The sequence below is a fragment of the Myxine glutinosa genome, chromosome 5 (genome assembly GCF_964187855.1).
Source record: "Myxine glutinosa chromosome 5, kmMyxGlut1.1, whole genome shotgun sequence".
Taxonomy (NCBI): Eukaryota; Metazoa; Chordata; class Myxini; order Myxiniformes; family Myxinidae; genus Myxine; species Myxine glutinosa.
In genome coordinates this window covers 42,528,471-42,549,756 of record NC_136265.1, presented here as the reverse complement: position 1 = coordinate 42,549,756, position 21,286 = coordinate 42,528,471, and the positions used below count along the sequence as shown (strand labels likewise).

Below are 21,286 nucleotides of genomic sequence, written 5' to 3'. Positions count from 1 at the left end.
AGATCAGGATCTTCACCAAAAAATTAATCAATTCTTCCTTGTCACATACCCACCCTATCCACCAAATGTCGTCCGAATCCATCCACAACTTTTTGAAATATCGTGCTATATGTCGTTTTTGGCCAAATCTCTCAATGGTGAAGAATCACTTTAAAATTCTCGGTTCCAGATCCGGATCTTCACCAAAACTGAAACAATTCTTCCTTGTTACATGCCCACCCTACCCACCAAATTTCTTCCGAATCCGTCTGCATTTTGAGATATAGACGACAGGGGTGAAAATATAACCTCCATCCACCTTCAGTGGCGGAGGTAATAACAAAAGAGATATTATATGGTGTGTTTGAGATTTCATTTGCATCTCAATTAGATATTGTAAATGTTTTTACTCATCATACATCCAATCTTCACGACATGTTTCCTTACAACCATCTCGTCGAATCAAAATCTCCCTCGTACATTCCGATTCTATCCGCATTGGATATTTTCAGCTCTTCATCAACCTCCATCAATTTCAACTTTACAAGTTCCATCCTCAGTAAGTGGGTGATCTTCACCACACTCTCGAACCTCCATTTTGTTCAGCATTTCTTCCGTGCGAGCCTTCACCGCTGAGTCACAAACCGTCGAATCAAGTTTTCCTCCTTTCCTTCAAGCTCCCGATGCTGGGAAGGTTTGAACAAGAAAAACAATATGCGTGAAAAACGTTTAGGCCAAAATTTAAAGTAAGTTTAAAAAAATATGGTACCAGCTTGAGGGTAACAGGGGCACAGAAAATATTGCACAGCAGCGGCACAGTCGTGCTTCCCGAAGCCAAATGATGCAACCAAGCAGCCACAGGCTGCATACGAAACAACAGTAGAGTTCAAATGTTTATTTCAAATGAATACAGGGGTGAGGATGGTCAAGACACTCTCAATAAATGAACAGATCTGGTGGTCCACAAACACATACAATAGAGAAGAAGGGAGCACACAAACCTATGCACAGTAACACTAACCCCGCTGATGGCACCAAAATACCAGATTCGTACAATGAAGGGGAACACAAGTGAAGACCTCAGGCAGACACGCTGCCCTTGGATCCACAATGACGCACGGTCGTGCAGGCTCGCCCGGCACAGGACAAAGGCAAGAGGATGGTGATGAGATGGTCGTGGGGAGATTGCATCCGCGGTCTCTCAGGGGTCCTTCTCGGAACAGCGTGGAAGTAGAGAGAGCGAGGTAGAAGGTATGCCTGGTAGAAGAAGCACCAAGCTTCCGCTCCAGCATGTGCATGGATTTATTACCTTACTAGTGGGGTATGCTTACACATTGTGTAAGCAATAACAAACCGTGCTTCGTACATATGTACATAATAAATAAAAGCTTTATGATTATAGGCTAGCATCACCAACCTGCTGCTAGATATAAATTTAGATTTTATATATTTACTAGTATAAAGTCCGTCAAAAATGACGGGTTGGGACAGTTTTTGAGGGTACAGCCACGTGAGCATGCCAAAGTCTGAAGGCCTAGTGTCAGGGGTGCTTATATCATTTTTATTTGTTATACATCCTACAGACATAAATGAACACTCGTTTTATTCTGCGCACATTGCTCATCACGTGCAGCAAATTTTACTTCCCTGTGCCTTGTATTTATTGTGATTAAAAAAATACCGCTTCTGTACACCGATCTTGAGGCTCAATTTGCAAGCCACCGCAAACCACCATGTCTTTTGGGTCTTCTGGTTCATCGGTGTCTTTTGGGTCATTTGAGTCTTTTGGGTCCTCTCGGTCTTTTGAGTCATTCGAGCATTTTTGGTCCTCGGTCTGGATCTTTGGGGTATTTTGTGTCTTAGGGGTAATTTGGGGTCCACTGGGTCCTCAGTGTCTTTAAGGGGCACCGGGGTCTTTTCGGTCGTTTGGATTGTTTGGGTATTTGGGGTCTTTCGGGTCTTTAACCCTTTGAGTACGGATGACGTCCAGTGCCGCAACCCACGTAAAAGATTTGTGTACGGATGACGTTACTACACGTCATCGACTATACCTATAAATAGATCGTCAGTACGTGGTTGCATTCCCGTACCAGAATGCCAAATTAATCCCGTATCGGGGGTATTTTTATCCAAAAAAAATCCCGTACTCAAAGGGTTAAGGCTCTACAGGGTATTTTGGGTCTTCAGGGTCTTTTCAGTCTTCTGGGTATTTTTGGTCCTTTCAGTCTTCAGGGCATTTAAAGGTATTTGGGGTATTTTGGGTCTTTGGAGTATTTTGTGTCTTTGTGGTAATTTGGGTCTTTAACAGTCTTTAGAGTCTTTTGGGTCTTCAGGGTCTTTGTGGTCTTTAAGGGTATTGGGGTCTTTTGGGTATTCAGCATCTTTATGGGTCTTTGGGGAATTTGGGGTCTTCAAGGTATTTTGGGGTTTTGTGGTCTTTTGGATCTTTAAGGGTCTTGATGTCTTTGGGGTATTTTTGGTTTTCAGGGACTTGTCGGTCTTTTAAGTCCTCTGGGTCAGTTGGGTCATTGGGGTCTTCAAGGTCTTTAAGGGTCTTCAGGGTATTTAAGGGTCTTTGGGGTATTTTGGGTCTTTGGGGTATTTTGGGTCTTTGGGGCATTTTGGGTCTTTAGAGTCTTTGTGGTGTTTTGGGTCTTTAAAGATCTCGTGGCCTTTTTTTGGGGGGGGGGGGGGGTCTTTGGAGTATTTTGGGTCTTTAACAGTCTTCAGTGTCTTTGGCGTATTCAGGGTATTTTGGATGTTTGGGGCCCATTGGATCTTCAGGGTATTTTGTGTCTTTGGGGTATTTTGGGTCTTCGGAATCCTTGGGGTGTTCTGGGTCCTTGGGGTATTTTGGGTCCTCTGGGTCATTTGGGTCCTCGGGATTGTTTGGTCTTTTGGATCCTCAGGGTCTTTTGGGACTTCAGGGTCTTTTGGGTCTTCCAGATATTTTGGCTGTTTGGGGTCCATTGGGTCTTCAGGGTCTTTTGGTTCTTCAGAGTCCTTGGGGAGTCTTCTGAGTCCTTGTGGTCTTTTGGGTCCTTTTTCTCATTTGGGTCCTTGGGGTTGTTTGGGTCTTTTGAATCCTCAGGGTCTTTTGGGTCTTCAGGGTTTTTGGGTTCCATTGGGTCTTCAGGTTCTTTTCAGTCTTTTGGGTTTTTTGGGTCTTCTGGGTCTTTAAGCATCTTTGTCGTCTTTTGGGTCTTTATGGGTCTTGGGATCTTCTCCGTCTTTTGGGTCTTCGGGGGCTTTATGGGTCTTTGGGGAATTTTGAATCTTCAGCGTCTTTTGTGTTTTTATGGTCTTTTGGGTCTTTATGGGTCTTGCAATATTTTGGGTATTTGGGGTATCTTAGGTATTTAATGCTCTTCAGAGTCTTTTTGGTCTTCTGGTATTTTGGGTAATTTTTTTTTTTTTTTTTTTTTTTTTTTTGTATACAAGATCGAGGCTCGTGAAAGAGCGAACATTAATCACACAGAAAGACAAACCGACACATAAAACATATAACATAGGGAGCGGTAGACAAGATGGGGAGAGAGGGGGAAGGACACAAACACAACATTTGAGAGCAGGGACCGAGAGACATGGAGACATCGAGAGATCTGAGAGAGGGCGAGGGCTTTGGGGGGGGGGGGGGGCATGGGAAGGGGGCGGTGGGAGAGGTATAAAACATATGGACACTGCCAGGACTTCCAGGAAAGAAGTTGGAATTTCAAACAAGGTGGATCTGGGGTGAATTAGCGGGGGTAGAAAAGATCAAGGTTTTGGATGGGGGAAGATAAGAGATGGTGGTGAACAGCTGTTTTAAAGACCTGGAGGGAGGAGTGGGATTGAAGGGAGTGAGGTAGTTTGTTCCAGAGGCGGGAGAAAAGAGGAATGAAAGAGTGAAGGTGAGCGGAGAGCCGAGATTTCGGCAGTTTAACCATCAGAGGGTTGCTGGCAGATCTTGTGCGACCTGTAGGAATATTTGGGGGACAGAGCACAGAGAGAGCTGGGGGTGCAAGGCCGGAGAGGAGTCGGTAGAAGACAGAAAGACCACCTACCTGCCTGCGGTGAGTGAGTGAAAGGCCCTCAGAGATAGCTTCATCGCGGGAGATTCCAATAATTCTGAAAGCTTTGGTTTCAACAGCGTGAAGCCGAGCTAGGTGTGAGGCAGGAGCACCGGCCCATAGGGGAGAACAGTATTCCATTGAGCTGCGGATGAAAGCCTTGTATGTGGTGAGGAGCTCAGGTGTGCCGAGGAAGGACTTCGCACGACGGAGGATGCCCAGTCGGCGACTGGCTTTGGAGGCCAGCTTGGAAATGTGGTTTTCCCAAGAAAGATCATGGCAGATAGTGAGACCCAAAATCTTGAGCGACAGAACTTCTTGGAGAGGATTGTTGAGAAAGTAGATGGGAGGGTTGTCCAGTTGATCTTTTCGGAGAGACATAGTAAGAGTGTGAGATTTGTCAGGATTGAAAGACATGTTCCACTTGTTTGACCAGTCTGTGATTTTGTCCAGGTCTTCAGAGAGTGAGGAGGCAGCAGACTGCCGATCTGAGGGAAGAGGAATGGAGCGGCAGAGAGTGGAGTCATCAGCAAAGAGATAGAGAGGATTTTCGAGAGAGTCAGAGAGATCATTGATGAAGACCAGAAAAAGCACGGGGCCCAGATCCTTTTTCTCATTTGGTCTTCAGAGTCTTTTGGGTTTTCGGGGTCTTTTGGGTCTTCGGAGTCCAAGGGGACTTCTGGGTACTTGGGGTATTTTGGGTCCTCTGGGTCGTTTGGGTCCTCTTAGTCATTTGAGTCTTTTGGACCCTTGGGTCTTTTGGATCTTCTGGGATATTTTGGGTCTTTAATGGTCTTAAAGGTCTTTGGGGTGTTTGGGGTCCATTGGGTCTTCAGGGTCTCTTTGGTCTTTTGGATCTTCAGAGTCCTTGGGGGGTCTTCTGAATCCTTGGGGTCTTTTGGGTCCTCTTTGTCATTTGGATCCTTGGGGTTGTTTGGGTGTTTTGGATCCTCGGGGTCTTTTGAGTCTTCAGGGTTTTTTCGGTCTTTTGGGTCAATTGGGTCTTCAGGGTATTTTCAGTCTTTTCGGTCTTTGGGATACTTTGGGTCTTTGGAGTATTTTGGGTCTTTAACAGTCTTCAGTGTCTTTGGCATATTCAGGGTATTTTGGATGTTTGGGGCCCATTGGATCTTCAGGGTATTTTGTGTCTTTGGGGTATTTTGGGTCTTCGGAATCCTTGGGGTGTTCTGGGTCCTTGGGGTATTTTGGGTCCTCTGGGTCATTTGGGTCCTCGGGATTGTTTGGTCTTTTGGATCCTCGGGGTCTTTTGGGACTTCAGGGTCTTCCAGATATTTTGGGTATTTGGGGTCCATTGGGTCTTCAGGGTCTTTTGGTTCTTCAGAGTCCTTGGGGAGTCTTCTGAGTCCTTGTGGTCTTTTGGATCCTTTTTCTCATTTGGGTCCTTGGGGTTGTTTGGGTCTTATGAATCCTCAGGGTCTTTTGGGTCTTCAGGGTTTTTGGGTTCCATTGGGTCTTCAGGTTCTTTTCAGTCTTTTGGGTTTTTTGGGTCTTCTGGGTCTTTAAGCATCTTTGTCGTCTTTTGGGTCTTTATGGGTCTTGGGATCTTCTCCGTCTTTTGGGTCTTCGGGGGCTTTATGGGTCTTTGGGGAATTTTGAATCTTCAGCGTCTTTTGTGTTTTTATGGTCTTTTGGGTCTTTATGGGTCTTGCAATATTTTGGGTATTTGGGGTATCTTAGGTATTTAACGCTCTTCAGAGTCTTTTGGGTCTTCAGGGTCTTTTGGGTCTTCTGGTATTTTGGGTAATTGGGGTCAATTGAGTCTTCAGAGTCTTTTGGGTTTTCGGGGTCTTTTGGGTCTTCAGAGTCCAAGGGGACTTCTGGGTACTTGGGGTATTTTGGGTCCTCTGGGTCGTTTGGGTCCTCTTAGTCATTTGAGTCTTTTGGACCCTTGGGTCTTTTGGGTATTCTGGGTCCTTGTGGCCTTTTGGATCTTCTGGGATATTTTGGGTCTTTAATGGTCTTTGGGGTGTTTGGGGTCCATTGGGTCTTCAGGGTCTCTTTGGTCTTTTGGGTCTTCAGAGTCCTTGGGGGGTCTTCTGAATCCTTGGGGTCTTTTGGGTCCTCTTTGTCATTTTGATTCTTGGGGTTGTTTGGGTGTTTTGGATCCTCGGGGTCTTTTGAGTCTTCAGGGTTTTTTCAGTCTTTTGGATCAATTGGGTCTTCAGGGTATTTTCAGTCTTTTCGGTCTTTGGGATACTTTGGGTCTTCGGGGTATTTTGGGTCTTCAGAGGCCTTGGGGTCTTCTGGGTGCTTGTTGTCTTCTGGTCTTCATGGGCGTTTGTGTCTTTAACAGTCTACAGGGTATTTTGAGTATTTTGAGTGTTTGGGGTCCATTGGGTCTTTGGGGTCTTCTGGGTCCTCAGAGTCTTTTAGGTCTTTTAGCCAGTGGACACACAGTCGTGTTCAAAGATTGCCCCTTAAACCTCCCCACTCAAATCCCTCCTAAAAGCCTTTAAACCCTAGCCTTATGAAGGGACGGACGGACGGACAGACGGACGGACGGACGGACGGACGGACGGACGGACACACACACACACACACACACACACACACACAGTGTTTTATATGGTAGATGGTAGCTTACTTGCGAAAATCGAAGATTTTTCAAGTATATTGGTTGGTCTTGTGCGTTATTCTGTCTGTCTGTCTGTCTCTCTGTATGTCAGTCACCTACAGGTCACAATTTTCAACCGATCTTCACGAAACGGTAGAGTTGGTCATAATTAAGAAGCCCATTGTTTTTGGGGTCAAAAGGTCAATAGGTCAACATAGGCCAACAACATAGGCCAACCCATCAACAGTCAGGGTTCATCCTTGAGAAGTTCCCACATTTCCCACAAGAAGATTCCCACTTGAGAAGTCATCGTTGAGAAGTTCCCACCTACAAATAATGTACGAGTAGAATTCCCTGACAACTGTTGACAATGACAGAATTTTATCACGACTATCCGGGACGTCTCTTCACGGTGGTTTACCCCTTCCCCCCACCCCCCCAACACAAGTCCGGGGCCAAATCTTCCCCAATCTTCCCTGCTGCCCGGATTCATCAGGGCAACGAGTTTCCCTCTTCGCTCTCCCTCTCCAACCCTGTCGTCGCCCTGACTTTGTGAAGGCAGGGGTACACCATCCCGGATGTGGGGGATCTCTGGGTCACTCCTGCAAGATCGATTGGCTGTCTCTGTGCTTGTTCTGGCTTGTTCGAGAGAACTGTCCGGGGTTATACAACAACAACAACAGAGTTTTATCAAGTCATCACATCTACAGCAATTGCCAATGAGCAACGGTCAAAACGTGTGGACTTCGAAAGTCTTTGGGGTCTACAGGACCTCGGCCTCCTTTTAACCTTAAACACTTGTTTTATGTACCAGCAATTCCTTTGTCACAGTACGTTTGTGAGCCTTCTGGGAAGGTGACATGTGAATGCGTCATGCGTAAAAAACAAATTACATGAAACTTTACATGCTTTAAGGGGGCCAGGGCCAGGGCAAGACTGCGGATATGCGGGTCAAGCAAGCTCTGCTCAAAGGCCTGGTGTGTCTCAAGCCGTCTGCTTACATCCTTATTGCAGTCGAGTTCAGTTCAAGTTCGTGTTGAAAGGCTGGGTGTTATTTTCCGCTGCTCGGGGCTGTGCAGGGCAGCGATATCGTGCAGGGCCATGAAAAGGTGGCCACCAAAGCGCCAGGAATCCTGCATGAAAAACATGTTTTGTTGAATATTGTTCTAAGTCAACGTGCCGGCTCAACGGCTCTTCTAAGTCTCCGACGCAACGAGGACTACAGCTACACAGTGTGAGGACGTGTCACCATGGAATAATCGGGTAACTTAGATGATAACGACGCACCACAGTCCACAAGTAGCTTCGACATTTGTCTCGACAGCCATTTTAAATCCTCCCCACACACTTGGTATTTCATCGAGACTTACTGTGTGGGGACTGGTTCTTGAGCAGGTGATGCAGAACATCTGCAGGCTTGCACTGGGTGTGTAGCAAACTGTGTATCCATCTGCACAGAGCTGGAATACATAACATAACAATTAACAAGTCACATTTAATGCCGCGTTTCCATTTCAGAAGCTCATATTGTGCCCGCAGTCCCGAAATTGAAGACCCACCCCAAAAACTTGCAGGAATCTGCCTACTTCAGCTGGTGATGGTTTGGGAGCACGATGTTGGGTGATCGCTTTTAGGTCGCAAAATGTCATGACGTGCAAGTCTTGCCCCGAATCGTTAGGAGAGCGCAACCTTGTATTGCTAGGCCGCAATTAAGCCGTTGCTTGTGACGACCACACGATAGCATGTTACCCTTTTCCCATTATGTGCCTCGGGAGTGCAAAGCTCTAGAAACTAAGAGTAAGAGAATTCATCGAACATCTAACTCCACGCAGTCTTGAGAACAGGGATGTGGGACTTCATTGGAAAAAGTTTATTGAAAAAAGAAGAAGAAGAAGAAGCAGAAGAGGAAGAGGCTGGAGAAGAAGAATATTGAAGTTCCCCTGCCCAAAGGGTAAACAAGGCAATTTATGTTCTCGTGTTCGTCTATATAATTAAAGTGAAATAACATAAAAGTTTTAAACGTAGGAAGCAAACAAAAACATTGAATCGGAAGTTTACCGCCATTGATGCACCTGCGCTTACACCACCTTATAAAACACGTTATTGTGGCGGACACAAAAGCCCACTGGCGTGGTGACATCATTCCACGCACCAAGTGGGCGGTGGCCACGCCCGAGGGGTAGGCGTGGCCTCATGATATACACCGGGCGACCAGCCCGGAGCAGTTCAGTGTTACAGTGTGCTCTTACAATAAAGACGTTTATATGTTACCGCTTGTCCGCTTCCTCCTTGCTCACAAGCAGCGCGCGTAACGCCGCGCTTTACTGGTGACCCTCGACGTTGGATCTGCCGTAGCGATCCTTCCGAACACGACGCCATTGCAATGGTCAACTTCCCGAATTTTGGGAGGCCCAGGCCGAAGTCTGGTTCGTTCAAGCCGAAGCCCAATTTCAGCTTCGGCACCTCACCAACGACGACATGCGCTACTGCCATGTCGTCGCCTCCCTCGGGCCCGGCACGGCCGCTCGAGTTGTGTCCGTCCTTCGCCACCCACCGGACGGCCACAAGTACGAGGCACTCAAGCGACTACTCCTAGCCACGTTCGGCCTCACAGACGACGCCCGGGCCGACCGCCTCCTGGATCTCCCCGAGCTCGGCGACACGCGCCCGTCGGTCCGAATGGACCATATGCTGTCACTGTTGGGCGACGAAGCCCCCGGTTCGCTATTCCGGGCGCTTTTCCGGCGCCAACTTCCAGCGCAGGTTCGCCTCGCGTTGGCCGGGACCGAGCTAACGGAACCCCGAGCATTGGCAGCCGAGGCGCACAGGTACTTCGCCGCTTTGGACACGCGGGCGAGTGTCGGCGTGGCCGTCACGGCCCTCGAGGCTGATGTTCAGCAGCATGTTCCACAGCATCAGCTTCTACAGCATGCTGATGTTCAGCAGCATGCTGATACGCACCTCGTGAACGCCGCCACGCCCCGCCCACCGCCGCGGCGAAAACCGCCACCGCGGGGAAACCCGCCAACTCCACCGGCCTGGCGGAGCCAGCCGCGCTCCTCCAGCTCCACCACCTGGTGCTGGTTCCACGCCAAGTTCGGCCATGAAGCTCGGCGGTGTCATCCGCCGTGCTCCTTCAACGGGTCGGGAAACGCCCGGGCCGGCGCTCAATAGTGGCGATGAGCGCCGGCCGTTCGAGCAGCCTGCTGTTCATAACGGACACCTTCTCCGGGCGCCGTTACCTGTGCGACATGGGAGCGCAGGTGAGTGTCATTCCCGCCGGCACGTCAGACAAGCACGCCGCGGGTGGGGGCCCCGCGCTGCTTGCCGCGAACGGGACGCCCATCCGTACGTACGGAAAATGCTGCCTCTCTCTGCGGTTTGGAGGGCAGGTTTTCCGATGGACGTTCGTCACCGCCGACGTGCCCATGGCACTGCTTGGCGCGGACTTCCTGTGCGCTAATGGGCTCCTGGTCGACGTCAAGCGCAGACGGCTTGTCCAGGCCGAGACGTTCAGCTCGCTCGCTTGTGCGTTGCCCAGCTCAACGAGCGGCTTGCCAAGCGGCTTGCCGAACGATTCGGTTCCGGCCACGTTGGTCTGTACGCTTCCGGCAGCGGACGCATTCACCCGCCTCCTCGCCGGCTTCCCGGCCCTCACGCGGCCCACCTTCTCGGCGGGGGCCGTCAAGCACGGGGTGGCCCATCACATCCCCACCGTCGGGCCACCAGTCTACGCCCGGGCACGCCGCCTCGAGCCGACGAAGCTGGCGGTGGCAAAAGCGGGGTTCGCTACCCTGGAGCGACTCGGCATCGTTCGGCGCTCAGAGAGCGCTTGGGCGTCGCCGCTGCACATCGTGCCGAAGCCCGGCGGGGGATGGCGACCGTGCGGGGACTATCGCCGTCTCAATGACGCCACGACTCCCGACCGCTACCCCGTCCCCCACATTCAGGACTTTTCCGCCCGTTTGGCGGGCAGGTCCTTCTTCTCGAAGGTGGACCTCATACGCGGCTACCATCAGGTCCCCGTCAGGCCGGAGGACGTCCCGAAGACGGCGGTCATCACGCCATTCGGACTCTTCGAGTTCCTGCGCAGTGCGCATGCCCTTCGGTCTGAAGAATGCGGCTCAGGCGTTCCAGCGACTGATGGACAGCGTCCTGCGCGACTTGGATTTTGTCTACGTCTACCTGGACGATATCCTCGTCGCCAGCGCGTCCCGCGAAGAGCACCTACGCCACCTCCGCACGCTCTTCGAACGCCTGGGCCAGCATGGCCTGATTGTGAACCCCGCAAAGTGCCGGTTCGGCGCCGCCACAATCGATTTTCTGGGGCACCGTGTCACCAGGCACGGAGCCGTCCCACTGCCGGCCAAGGTGGAGGCGGTGAAGGGGTTTCCGCGCCCCCGCACGATCAGAGGGCTGCAGGAGTTCCTGGGCATGGTGAACTTTTACCATCGGTTCCTGCCCCGTATCGCCCAGCTCCTGCGCCCCCTGCACGAAGCTCTCCGAGGTAAGCCGGGCAAAGGCGACGTTACCTGGACCGAGCAGATGGACACGGCGTTCACGGGCGCGAAGCTCGCCTTGGCTAACGCCACCATGCTCGCGCACCCGGCGCCCGATGCACCGATCGCCCTCACCACCGATGCCTCGGACTACGCGGTGGGAGCGGTGCACGAGCAATGGGTGCGTGGAGCTTGGCAACCGCTGGCGTTCTTTAGCCGGCAGCTTCGCCCGCCCGAACGCCGTTAAAGTACCTTCGACCGCGAGTTGCTCGGACTTCACTTGGCGGTCAGGCACTTCCGCCATCTGCTCGAGGGCCGTGCGTTCACTGCCTTCGTCGACCACAAGCCGCTGATCTTCGCGATGGGCAAGGTCACCGAGCCGTGGTCGGCCCGGCAGCAGCGTCACCTCTCGGCCGTGTCCGAGTACACGACGGACATCCAGCACGTCGCGGGGAAGGACAACCCTGTGGCGGATTGCCTTTCCCGGGCCGTCGCCCACGCAGTCCACCTTGGCATCGACTATGCCCGGATGGCAGCGGACCAGGCCGCTGACCCCGACGTCCAGGCCTTGCGGACCGCCGTCACGGGCCTCCGCGTCACCGAGGTGCCGTTCGACGGCGCGGGCGCGGCCCTCTTGTGCGACGTCTCCCTCGGGCGTCCTCGCCCCATCGTGCCCGCGGGCTGGCAGCGCCAGGTGTTTGACGCCATCCACGGCCTGTCCCACCCGGGCGCGAGGGCCTCCCAAAGGCTGATCGCCGACAAGTTCATCTGGCATGGCCTCCGGAAGGCCGTCCGCGGCTGGGCCAGGACGTGCCTCGCGTGCCAGCGTGCCAAGGTGCACCGGCACACCCAGGCCCCGTTGGCCCCGTTCACGGTGCCGGAACGCCGGTTTGACCACGTCCACGTGGACCTGGTGGGACCTCTGCCCCCCTCGCGGGGTTTCACCTACGTCCTCACCATGGTGGACCGCACCACCCGGTGGCCGGAGGCCGTGCCCTTGGCGTCGACAACGGCGGCCGATGTTGCGCAGGCTTTCATCGCCACCTGGGTCGCCCGGTTCGGCGCCCCCTCAGACATCTCATCCGACCGCGGCCCCCAGTTCACCTCGGGGCTCTGGGGGGCGGTTGCGCAGGGGCTCGGGGTCCGGCTGCACCGAACCACGGCCTACCACCCCCAGGCTAACGGCCTGTGTGAGCGATTTCACCGCTCATTGAAGGCCGCGCTCCGGGCCACCCTCCGCGACAGCGGCTGGGTCGACAGGCTCCCCTGGGTCCTGCTGGGCCTCCGGACGGCGCCCAAGGAGGACCTGCGCGCATCCGCGGCGGAGTTGGTCTTCGGGCAACCGCTGCGGGTGCCGGGCGAGTTCCTCCCCGACTCCACGGCACCATGGTCCGCAGCACAGCAGCGCTCCGCTCTGCAAGAGACCGCCCAGAGGTTCGCCCCGGTGCCAACGGCATGCCACGGGCACCCACCGACGCACGTCGCCCCGGAGCTTCGCACGGCGGAGTACGTCTTCGTCCGCCACGATGCCCATCGGACACCACTGCGGCCCCCGTACGACGGGCCTTTCCGCGTGCTGGAGACCGGGGCGAAGCACTTCACCCTGGACATTGGCGGTACTCCTGACCGCGTTTCGGTAGACCGCCTCAAGCCGGCCCACCTCGATGTGGACCATCCACCGCCAGTGGCCCGACCCCCACGTCGGGGCCGCCCTCCTGCGGGCGGACCCCCGGCACCGCCCAGCCCCGCCGCCATGCCGCCCCCCGGTCCTGCACCCATCCCAGGGGCAGCCAGGGGCATCCCACCTGGCATCCCTGCACCCCGGACGCCGCCGAGCGCCAGGGGGCGCTTCGGCCGGGTCATTCGTCTGCCCCGCAAACTGGCCCTCCAGGTGCGCGGGAATTCTGGGGGGGCGCGTGTGGCGGACACAAAAGCCCACTGGCGTGGTGACATCATTCCACGCACCAAGTGGGCGGTGGCCACGCCCGAGGGGTAGGCGTGGCCTCATGATATACACCGGGCGACCAGCCCGGAGCAGTTCAGTGTTACAGTGTGCTCTTACAATAAAGACGTTTATATGTTACCGCTTGTCCGCTTCCTCCTTGCTCACAAGCAGCGCGCGTAACGCCGCGCTTTATTATATTAGTTATTCTTGCCCGTTGTTTGTGTCCTTTATGACGTCCATAAAAACAGTAAGTTTCCTGTTTGGAATGTTTTTCAATTTCCCTCGACTGCCACACAAGCAGACAGCCTGAAACAATTACCATACTCCGGACGCGGATGCAGGCTCGACACGAGCTCGACACGAGATTCCAAAAGCGGGATTTCCATACAATTTGCCAAATTCATGGCCAAGGTACCGGTACTGCGAAAACTGCATCGTGTTCGTGTTCCGATTCGTGTTCTACAGTGTTCAGAATATACAATTCAATTGAAATGAAGTAGTTCCTTCATCATAGACTCACAGGAGTGTACCAATTGTTTAACGCCGCTTTATGCTTTGTACACACGGAGTAAGAAACTTTGTCGACATAGAAGTAACATCCCAGACATGGCCAGTGGCCACAGCTACAGTACTTCTGCCACCGAAGGTGGACAGAGGTTATGTTTTCACCCGTTTTCACCCCTGTCTGCCTGTTTGTGAACAGGATATCTCAAAAAGTTGTGGACGGATTTTGACGAAATCTGTTGGATGTGGTGGGTGTGTGACAAGGATAAAATGATTAGATTTTGGTGAACATCCGGATCTGGATCCAGATACTGGATTTTTTAAAGTTCATTCTTCAACATTGTGAGACGTGGCCAAAAACAATATATAGCACGATAACTCCAAAAGTTGCGGACGGATTTTGACGAAATCTGTTGTATGTGTTGGGTGTGTGACAAGGATGAAATGATTAGATTTTGGTGAACATCCGGATCTGGATCCGGATACTGGATTTTTTAAAGTTTATTCTTCAACATTGTGAGACGTGGCCAAAAACAATATATAGCACGATAACTCAAAAAGTTGTGGACGGATTTGGACGAAATCTGTTGGATGTGGTGGGTGTGTGACAAGGATGAAATGATTAGATTTTGGTGAACATCCGGATCTGGATCCGGATACTGGATTTTTAAAAGTTTATTCTTCAACATTGTGAGACGTGGCCAAAAACAATATATAGCACGATAACTCAAAAAGTTGTGGACGGATTTTGACGAAATCTGTTGGATGTGGTGGGTGTGTGACAAGGATAAAATGATTAGATTTTGGTGAACATCCGGATCTGGATCCAGATACTGGATTTTTTAAAGTTCATTCTTCAACATTGTGAGACATGGCCAAAAACAATATATAGCACGATAACTCCAAAAGTTGTGGACGGATTTGGACGAAATCTATTGTATGTGTTGGGTGTGTGACAAGGATAAAATGATTAGATTTTGGTGAACATCCGGATCTGGATACAGAAACTGGATTTTTTAAAGTTCATTCTTCAACATTGTGAGACGTGGCCAAAAACAATATATAGCACGATAACTTCAAAAGTTGTGGACGGATTTTGACGAAATCTGTTGTATGTGTTGGGTGTGTGACAAGGTTGAAATGATTCGATTTTGGTGAACATCCGGATCTGGATCCAGATACTGGATTTTTTAAAGTTCATTCTTCAACATTGTGAGACGTGGCCAAAAACAATATATAGCACGATAACTCCAAAAGTTGTGGACGGATTTTGACGAAATCTGTTGTATGTGTTGGGTGTGTGACAAGGATGAAATGATTAGATTTTGGTGAACATCCGGATCTGGATCCGGATACTGGATTTTTAAAAGTTTATTCTTCAACATTGTGAGGCGTGGCCAAAAACAATATATAGCACGATAACTCCAAAAGTTGTGGACGGATTTTGACGAAATCTGTTGGATGTGGTGGGTGTGTGACAAGGATGAAATGATTAGATTTTGGTGAACATCCAGATCTGGATCCGGATACTGGATTTTTTAAAGTTTATTCTTCAACATTGTGAGACGTGGCCAAAAACAATAAATAGCACGATAACTCCAAAGGTTGTGGACGGATTTGGACGAAATCTGTTGGATGTGGTGGGTGTGTGACAAGGATGAAATGATTAGATTTTGGTGAACATCCAGATCTGGATCCGGATACTGGATTTTTAAAAGTTCATTCTTCAACATTGTGAGACGTAGCCAAAAACAATATATAGCACGATAACTCAAAAAGTTGTGGACGGATTTGGACGAAATCTGTTGGATGTGGTGGGTGTGTGACAAGGATGAAATGATTAGATTTTGGTGAACATCCGGATCTGGATCCGGATACTGGATTTTTTAAAGTTTATTCTTCAACATTGTGAGACGTGGCCAAAAACAATATATAGCACGATAACTCAAAAAGTTGTGGACGGATTTTGACGAAATCTGTTGGATGTGGTGGGTGTGTGACAAGGATAAAATGATTAGATTTTGGTGAACATCCGGATCTGGATCCAGATACTGGATTTTTTAAAGTTCATTCTTCAACATTGTGAGACATGGCCAAAAACAATATATAGCACGATAACTCCAAAAGTTGTGGACGGATTTGGACGAAATCTGTTGTATGTGTTGGGTGTGTGACAAGGATAAAATGATTAGATTTTGGTGAACATCCGGATCTGGATACAGAAACTGGATTTTTTAAAGTTCATTCTTCAACATTGTGAGACGTGGCCAAAAACAATATATAGCACGATAACTCCAAAAGTTGTGGACGGATTTTGACGAAATCTGTTGTATGTGTTGGGTGTGTGACAAGGATGAAATGATTCGATTTTGGTGAACATTCGGATCTGGATCCAGATACTGGATTTTTTAAAGTTCATTCTTCAACATTGTGAGACGTGGCCAAAAACAATATATAGCACGATAACTCCAAAAGTTGTGGACGGATTTTGAAGAAATCTGTTGTATGTGTTGGGTGTGTGACAAGGATGAAATGATTAGATTTTGGTGAACATCCGGATCTGGATCCGGATACTGGATTTTTAAAAGTTTATTCTTCAACATTGTGAGGCGTGGCCAAAAACAATATATAGCACGATAACTCCAAAAGTTGTGGACGGATTTTGACGAAATCTGTTGGATGTGGTGGGTGTGTGACAAGGATGAAATGATTAGATTTTGGTGAACATCCAGATCTGGATCCGGATACTGGATTTTTTAAAGTTTATTCTTCAACATTGTGAGACGTGGCCAAAAACAATAAATAGCACGATAACTCCAAAAGTTGTGGACGGATTTTGACGAAATCTGTTGTATGTGGTGGGTGTGTGACAAGGATGAAATGATTAGATTTTGGTGAACATCGGGATCTGGATCCAGATACTGGATTTTTAAAGTTCATTCTTCAACATTGTGAGACGTGGCCAAAAACAATATATAGCACGATAACTCCAAAAGTTGTGGACGGATTTTGACGAAATCTGTTGGATGTGGTGGGTGTGTGACAAGAATGAAATGATTAGATTTTGGTGAACATCCGGATCTGGATCCAGATACTGGATTTTTTAAAGTTCATTCTTCAACATTGTGAGACGTGGCCAAAAACAATATATAGCACGATAACTCCAAAAGTTGTGGACGGATTTTGACGAAATCTGTTGTATGTGTTGGGTGTGTGACAAGGATGAAATGATTAGATTTTGGTGAACATCCGGATCTGGATCCGGATACTGGATTTTTAAAAGTTTATTCTTCAACATTGTGAGACGTGGCCAAAAACAATAAATAGCACGATAACTCCAAAAGTTGTGGACGGATTTTGACGAAGTCTGTTGTATGTGGTGGGTGTGTGACAAGGATGAAATGATTAGATTTTGGTGAACATCCGGATCTGGATCCAGATACTGGATTTTTAAAAGTTCATTCTTCAACATTGTGAGACGTGGCCAAAAACAATATATAGCACGATAACTCCAAAAGTTGTGGACGGATTTTGACGAAATCTGTTGTATGTGTTGGGTGTGTGACAAGGATGAAAGGATTAGATTTTGGTGAACATCCGGATCTGGATCCGGATACTGGATTTTTAAAAGTTTATTCTTCAACATTGTGAGGCGTGGCCAAAAACAATATATAGCACGATAACTCCAAAAGTTGTGGACGGATTTTGACGAAATCTGTTGGATGTGGTGGGTGTGTGACAAGGATGAAATGATTAGATTTTGGTGAACATCCGGATCTGGATCCGGATACTGGATTTTTTAAAGTTTATTCTTCAACATTGTGAGACGTGGCCAAAAACAATATATAGCACGATAACTCCAAAAGTTGTGGACGGATTTTGACGAAATCTGTTGTATGTGTTGGGTGTGTGACAAGGATGAAATGATTAGATTTTGGTGAACATCCGGATCTGGATCCAGATACTGGATTTTTAAAGTTCATTCTTAAACATTGTGAGACGTGGCCAAAAACAATATATAGCACGATAACTCCAAAAGTTGCGGACGGATTTTGACGAAATCTGTTGAATGTGTTGGGTGTGTGACAAGGATGAAATGATTAGATTTTGGTGAACATCCGGATCTGGATCCAGATACTGGATTTTTAAAGTTCATTCTTCAACATTGTGAGACGTGGCCAAAAACAATATATAGCACGATAACTCCAAAAGTTGCGGACGGATTTTCACGAAATCTGTTGTATGTGTTGGGTGTGTGACAAGGATGAAATGATTAGATTTTGGTGAACATCTGGATCTGGATCCAGATACTGGATTTTTTAAGTTTATTCTTCAACATTGTGAGACGTGGCCAAAAACAATAAATAGCACGATAACTCCAAAAGTTGTGGACGGATTTTGACGAAATCTGTTGTATGTGTTGGGTGTGTGACAAGGATGAAATGATTAGATTTTGGTGAACATCCGGATCTGGATCCAGATACTGGATTTTTAAAGTTCATTCTTCAACATTGTGAGACGTGGCCAAAAACAATATATAGCACGATAACTCCAAAAGTTGTGGACGGATTTTGACGAAATCTGTTGTATGTGTTGGGTGTGTGACAAGGATGAAATGATTAGATTTTGGTGAACATCCGGATCTGGATCCAGATACTGGATTTTTAAAGTTTATTCTTCAACATTGTGAGACGTGGCCAAAAACAATATAGAGCACAATAACTCCAAAAGTTGTGGACGGATTTGGACGAAATCTGTTGGATGTGGTGGGTGTGTGACAAGGATGAAATGATTAGGTTTTGGTGAACATCCGGATCTGGATCCAGATACTGGATTTTTAAAAGTTTATTCTTCAACATTGTGAGACGTGGCCAAAAACAATATAGAGCACGATAACTCCAAAAGTTGTGGACGGATTCTGACCAAACTTGGTGGACAGGTTGTGGTGTGCGTTATGGATGAAATGATTAGATTTTGGTGAAGATCCGAATCCGGATCCAGATACCGGATTTTTTAAGTGGTTCTTCACCGTTCAGAGATAATGCCAAAAACGATATATACAGTAGCTCGATATCTCAAAAAGTTGTGGACAGATTTGGCCGAAATTTGGTGGACAGGTTTGTTGTGTGTCATGGACGAAACGATTAGATTTTGGTGAAGATCCGAATCCGGATCAGGATACTAGATTTTTAATTTTTTTACAAGTGATTCTTCACCATTGAGAGATAGGGTCAAAAACTATATATAGCGTGATATTTCAAAAATCTGTGGATGGATTACGACAAAACCTGGTGGATGGGTTGGTTAGGCGACAACAACAAGTTGATTAGATTTTGGTTCAGACCCGAATCCAGATCCAGACAGTCTATCAATGGGATACACAATGTAAAGTGATCAACATGGCAGAGGGATGCACTCTACCGAGTGCCATTCTAGTTAATGCTGCGCTTTACAAAAGTCACAAAACCATAACGAAGGACAGTAGCCCATTGAAGTTAAATGACATTTGTGGTGGTTATTTATTTGTTTTTATAAATTGAAGACTCCTGGAGGAGCCTTTATATATCACATGCAAGATAACGACATTACGTTATCACACTTGCATGAATTACATCAGGGGTATTGGAAAATGAATAAGAAGTGTATGGGATTTGAATCTTATATCCCAGCATCATGACCTATATGGTCACGTGTTCACCACGAATGGACAAACAAACCCAAATAGGCCCGTGGACCTGCCATTCAGACCTGTTGATGAAGATGGTGTTAAGGCCTGCCAGTTGAATTTTTACATTAACAGGTTAAAAGGCAAAGTAAGCAACAGGGTGTCACATTGTAAACAGAAAAGGATGTTTGGATTTGGAGACTTAAAAGCAAATATTTCAGACTGATTTCATCAGGTGCTTGCAAAGAGCCTTAGAGAAAGAATAGAAAGCTGAGATTGGTGTTAGCTCTGACTTGCCTAAGTACAGACACTTGCAGCAACTAACACTTTGGGATATGAAAATGTAAAGGGACATGAGACGGAGTCGGACTTTTAAAAAACTAGAGCAATGCGACTTTGTCGCAATATGCCTCCGCACAGTCCCACAACGGATAGATGCCATCGTTCACTATCCTAAAAATAAACAAGTTTGATTTAAATCCCTTCAGCTGTTTTCAAGTATCACATATTCACCAGCCATGACAGGTTTCACATCGATCGGTGAAGCGGTTTCAGAGAAGGGATTTTTAAAAATATCAGCTTTCAAGCTAATATGGCTGCCATACCACGTGACATATGACCTTAAAAATGTACTCTGCATACATATGGGTAGGGGATCACGTTTGTGAAGTTTGTGAAGTTTCGTGTTGATTGGATAAGGTTTGTTTTTCTATCCAAGATGGCTGTCAAACCACGTGACCGACGACATCATCGTTTTAAAACTATATGCAACAGTGGTATTAGACGATATTTGTAAAATTTTGCATTGATAGGGTAAGCGGTTTCAGAGATATAATTATTTAATATTTTCCTTCAATCAAATATGGCTGCCACAACATGTGACCAATGATGTTTTCGTGATCATATTTTAATCGCCATGCCTAGTCAGTGACACATTTGTAAAGTTTCGAGTCAATCGATTTGGTGGTTTGGGAGAAGATGTTTTTTTTAAGGTCTTAGGTTAAATCCAATATGTCTGCCAAACCATGTGACCTATGATGTCATAAGCTTAATATTTAAATATAAATTGGTCATAGATCATGTGCATGTAATTTCATATTTTTAGGATAAGGAATTTGATTAAAACCTTTTTGGCTGGTATACCACTTCACCTATGATGTCATCATTATCATGCTTTTGTTACCCATTGGGAGTACTTGACAACGTGCCAAGTTAAAAAAAATTCCATTCAGCAGTTTCCGAGAATTTTCAAAAATTATTTGCATTTAATCCAAGATGGCTGCCATACCACATGACCTATGGTGTCACAAATATCATAAACACTGCGTGGGTGTCACTCCTACCCTGAACATTTTGTCTCAATTGGACATGTGACGAAGGACACACCCTTCCCTTCCTTCCGTCCCCATCTCATCTCATTTCCTTCCGCAAAGCCCGAAACAAGTGTGCGTCCACCCTCAGGAGAGCTAGGAAACAATATCTCTCCGTTCTCAGGACCGAACTCTCTTATCTGTCTCCCTCTTCCAAATCCTGGTGGCGTCTGGTCAAATCTGTTTCTGTTGTTTGTTCCCCCTCCATCCCCTCCCTCACCTCAAACGGCCACACGGCTGACTCCGCACGTGAAAAGCTGAATGCCTCAACTCTGTGTTTGCCTCTAAGTCTTGTGTCCTAAACCCATCCCTCTCTGGACCCAGTCGTACCCAGCTGCTCATGGACTCTGTGTCATTTCCTCCTGACAAGGTGGAAAAGTTTCTGTCAACCCTCGACTCTGATTCTGCAACTGGACCTGACGGCATCAGCCCATGGGTCCTAAAATCCTGTTCTTCCGCTCTTTCACTCCCTCTCTCTGTTCTCTTCACCCTCTCTTTTGCTCAAGGTCATCTGCCATCTGCTTGGAAATCTGCCAAAATCACCGCTTTGCACAAAAAAGGTGCAAAAACAGATCCCAGCAACTACAGACCAATCAGCCTTCTCCCAATTATCAGCAAAGTCATGGAGTCCATAATTGCTTCAGATATGAAATCTTTCCTCTTCTACAATGGCTTGATCTCTGATCATCAATTTGGTTTC

The 21,286-nt window shown here is 48.1% G+C and overlaps 1 protein-coding gene across 8 annotated transcripts in view; it reads right to left on the bottom strand.

The window, feature by feature from the left end:
* Positions 1–371: 371 nt before the first annotated feature.
* Positions 372–21,286, bottom strand: part of LOC137427622 (carnitine O-palmitoyltransferase 1, liver isoform) — a 125,572-nt gene continuing 104,657 nt past the window's right edge. For all 8 annotated transcript variants that reach the window (XM_068117228.2, XM_068117230.2, XM_068117232.2 and 5 more), the window contains 3 exons: positions 7,974–8,063; positions 7,605–7,736; positions 372–665 (listed from right to left, as the gene is read on the bottom strand). In XM_068117228.2, the coding sequence (XP_067973329.2) occupies positions 7,629–7,736; positions 7,974–8,063 (198 nt within the window). In that variant the 3' untranslated portion in view covers positions 372–665; positions 7,605–7,628. The remainder of the gene's footprint in view (positions 666–7,604; positions 7,737–7,973; positions 8,064–21,286) is intronic.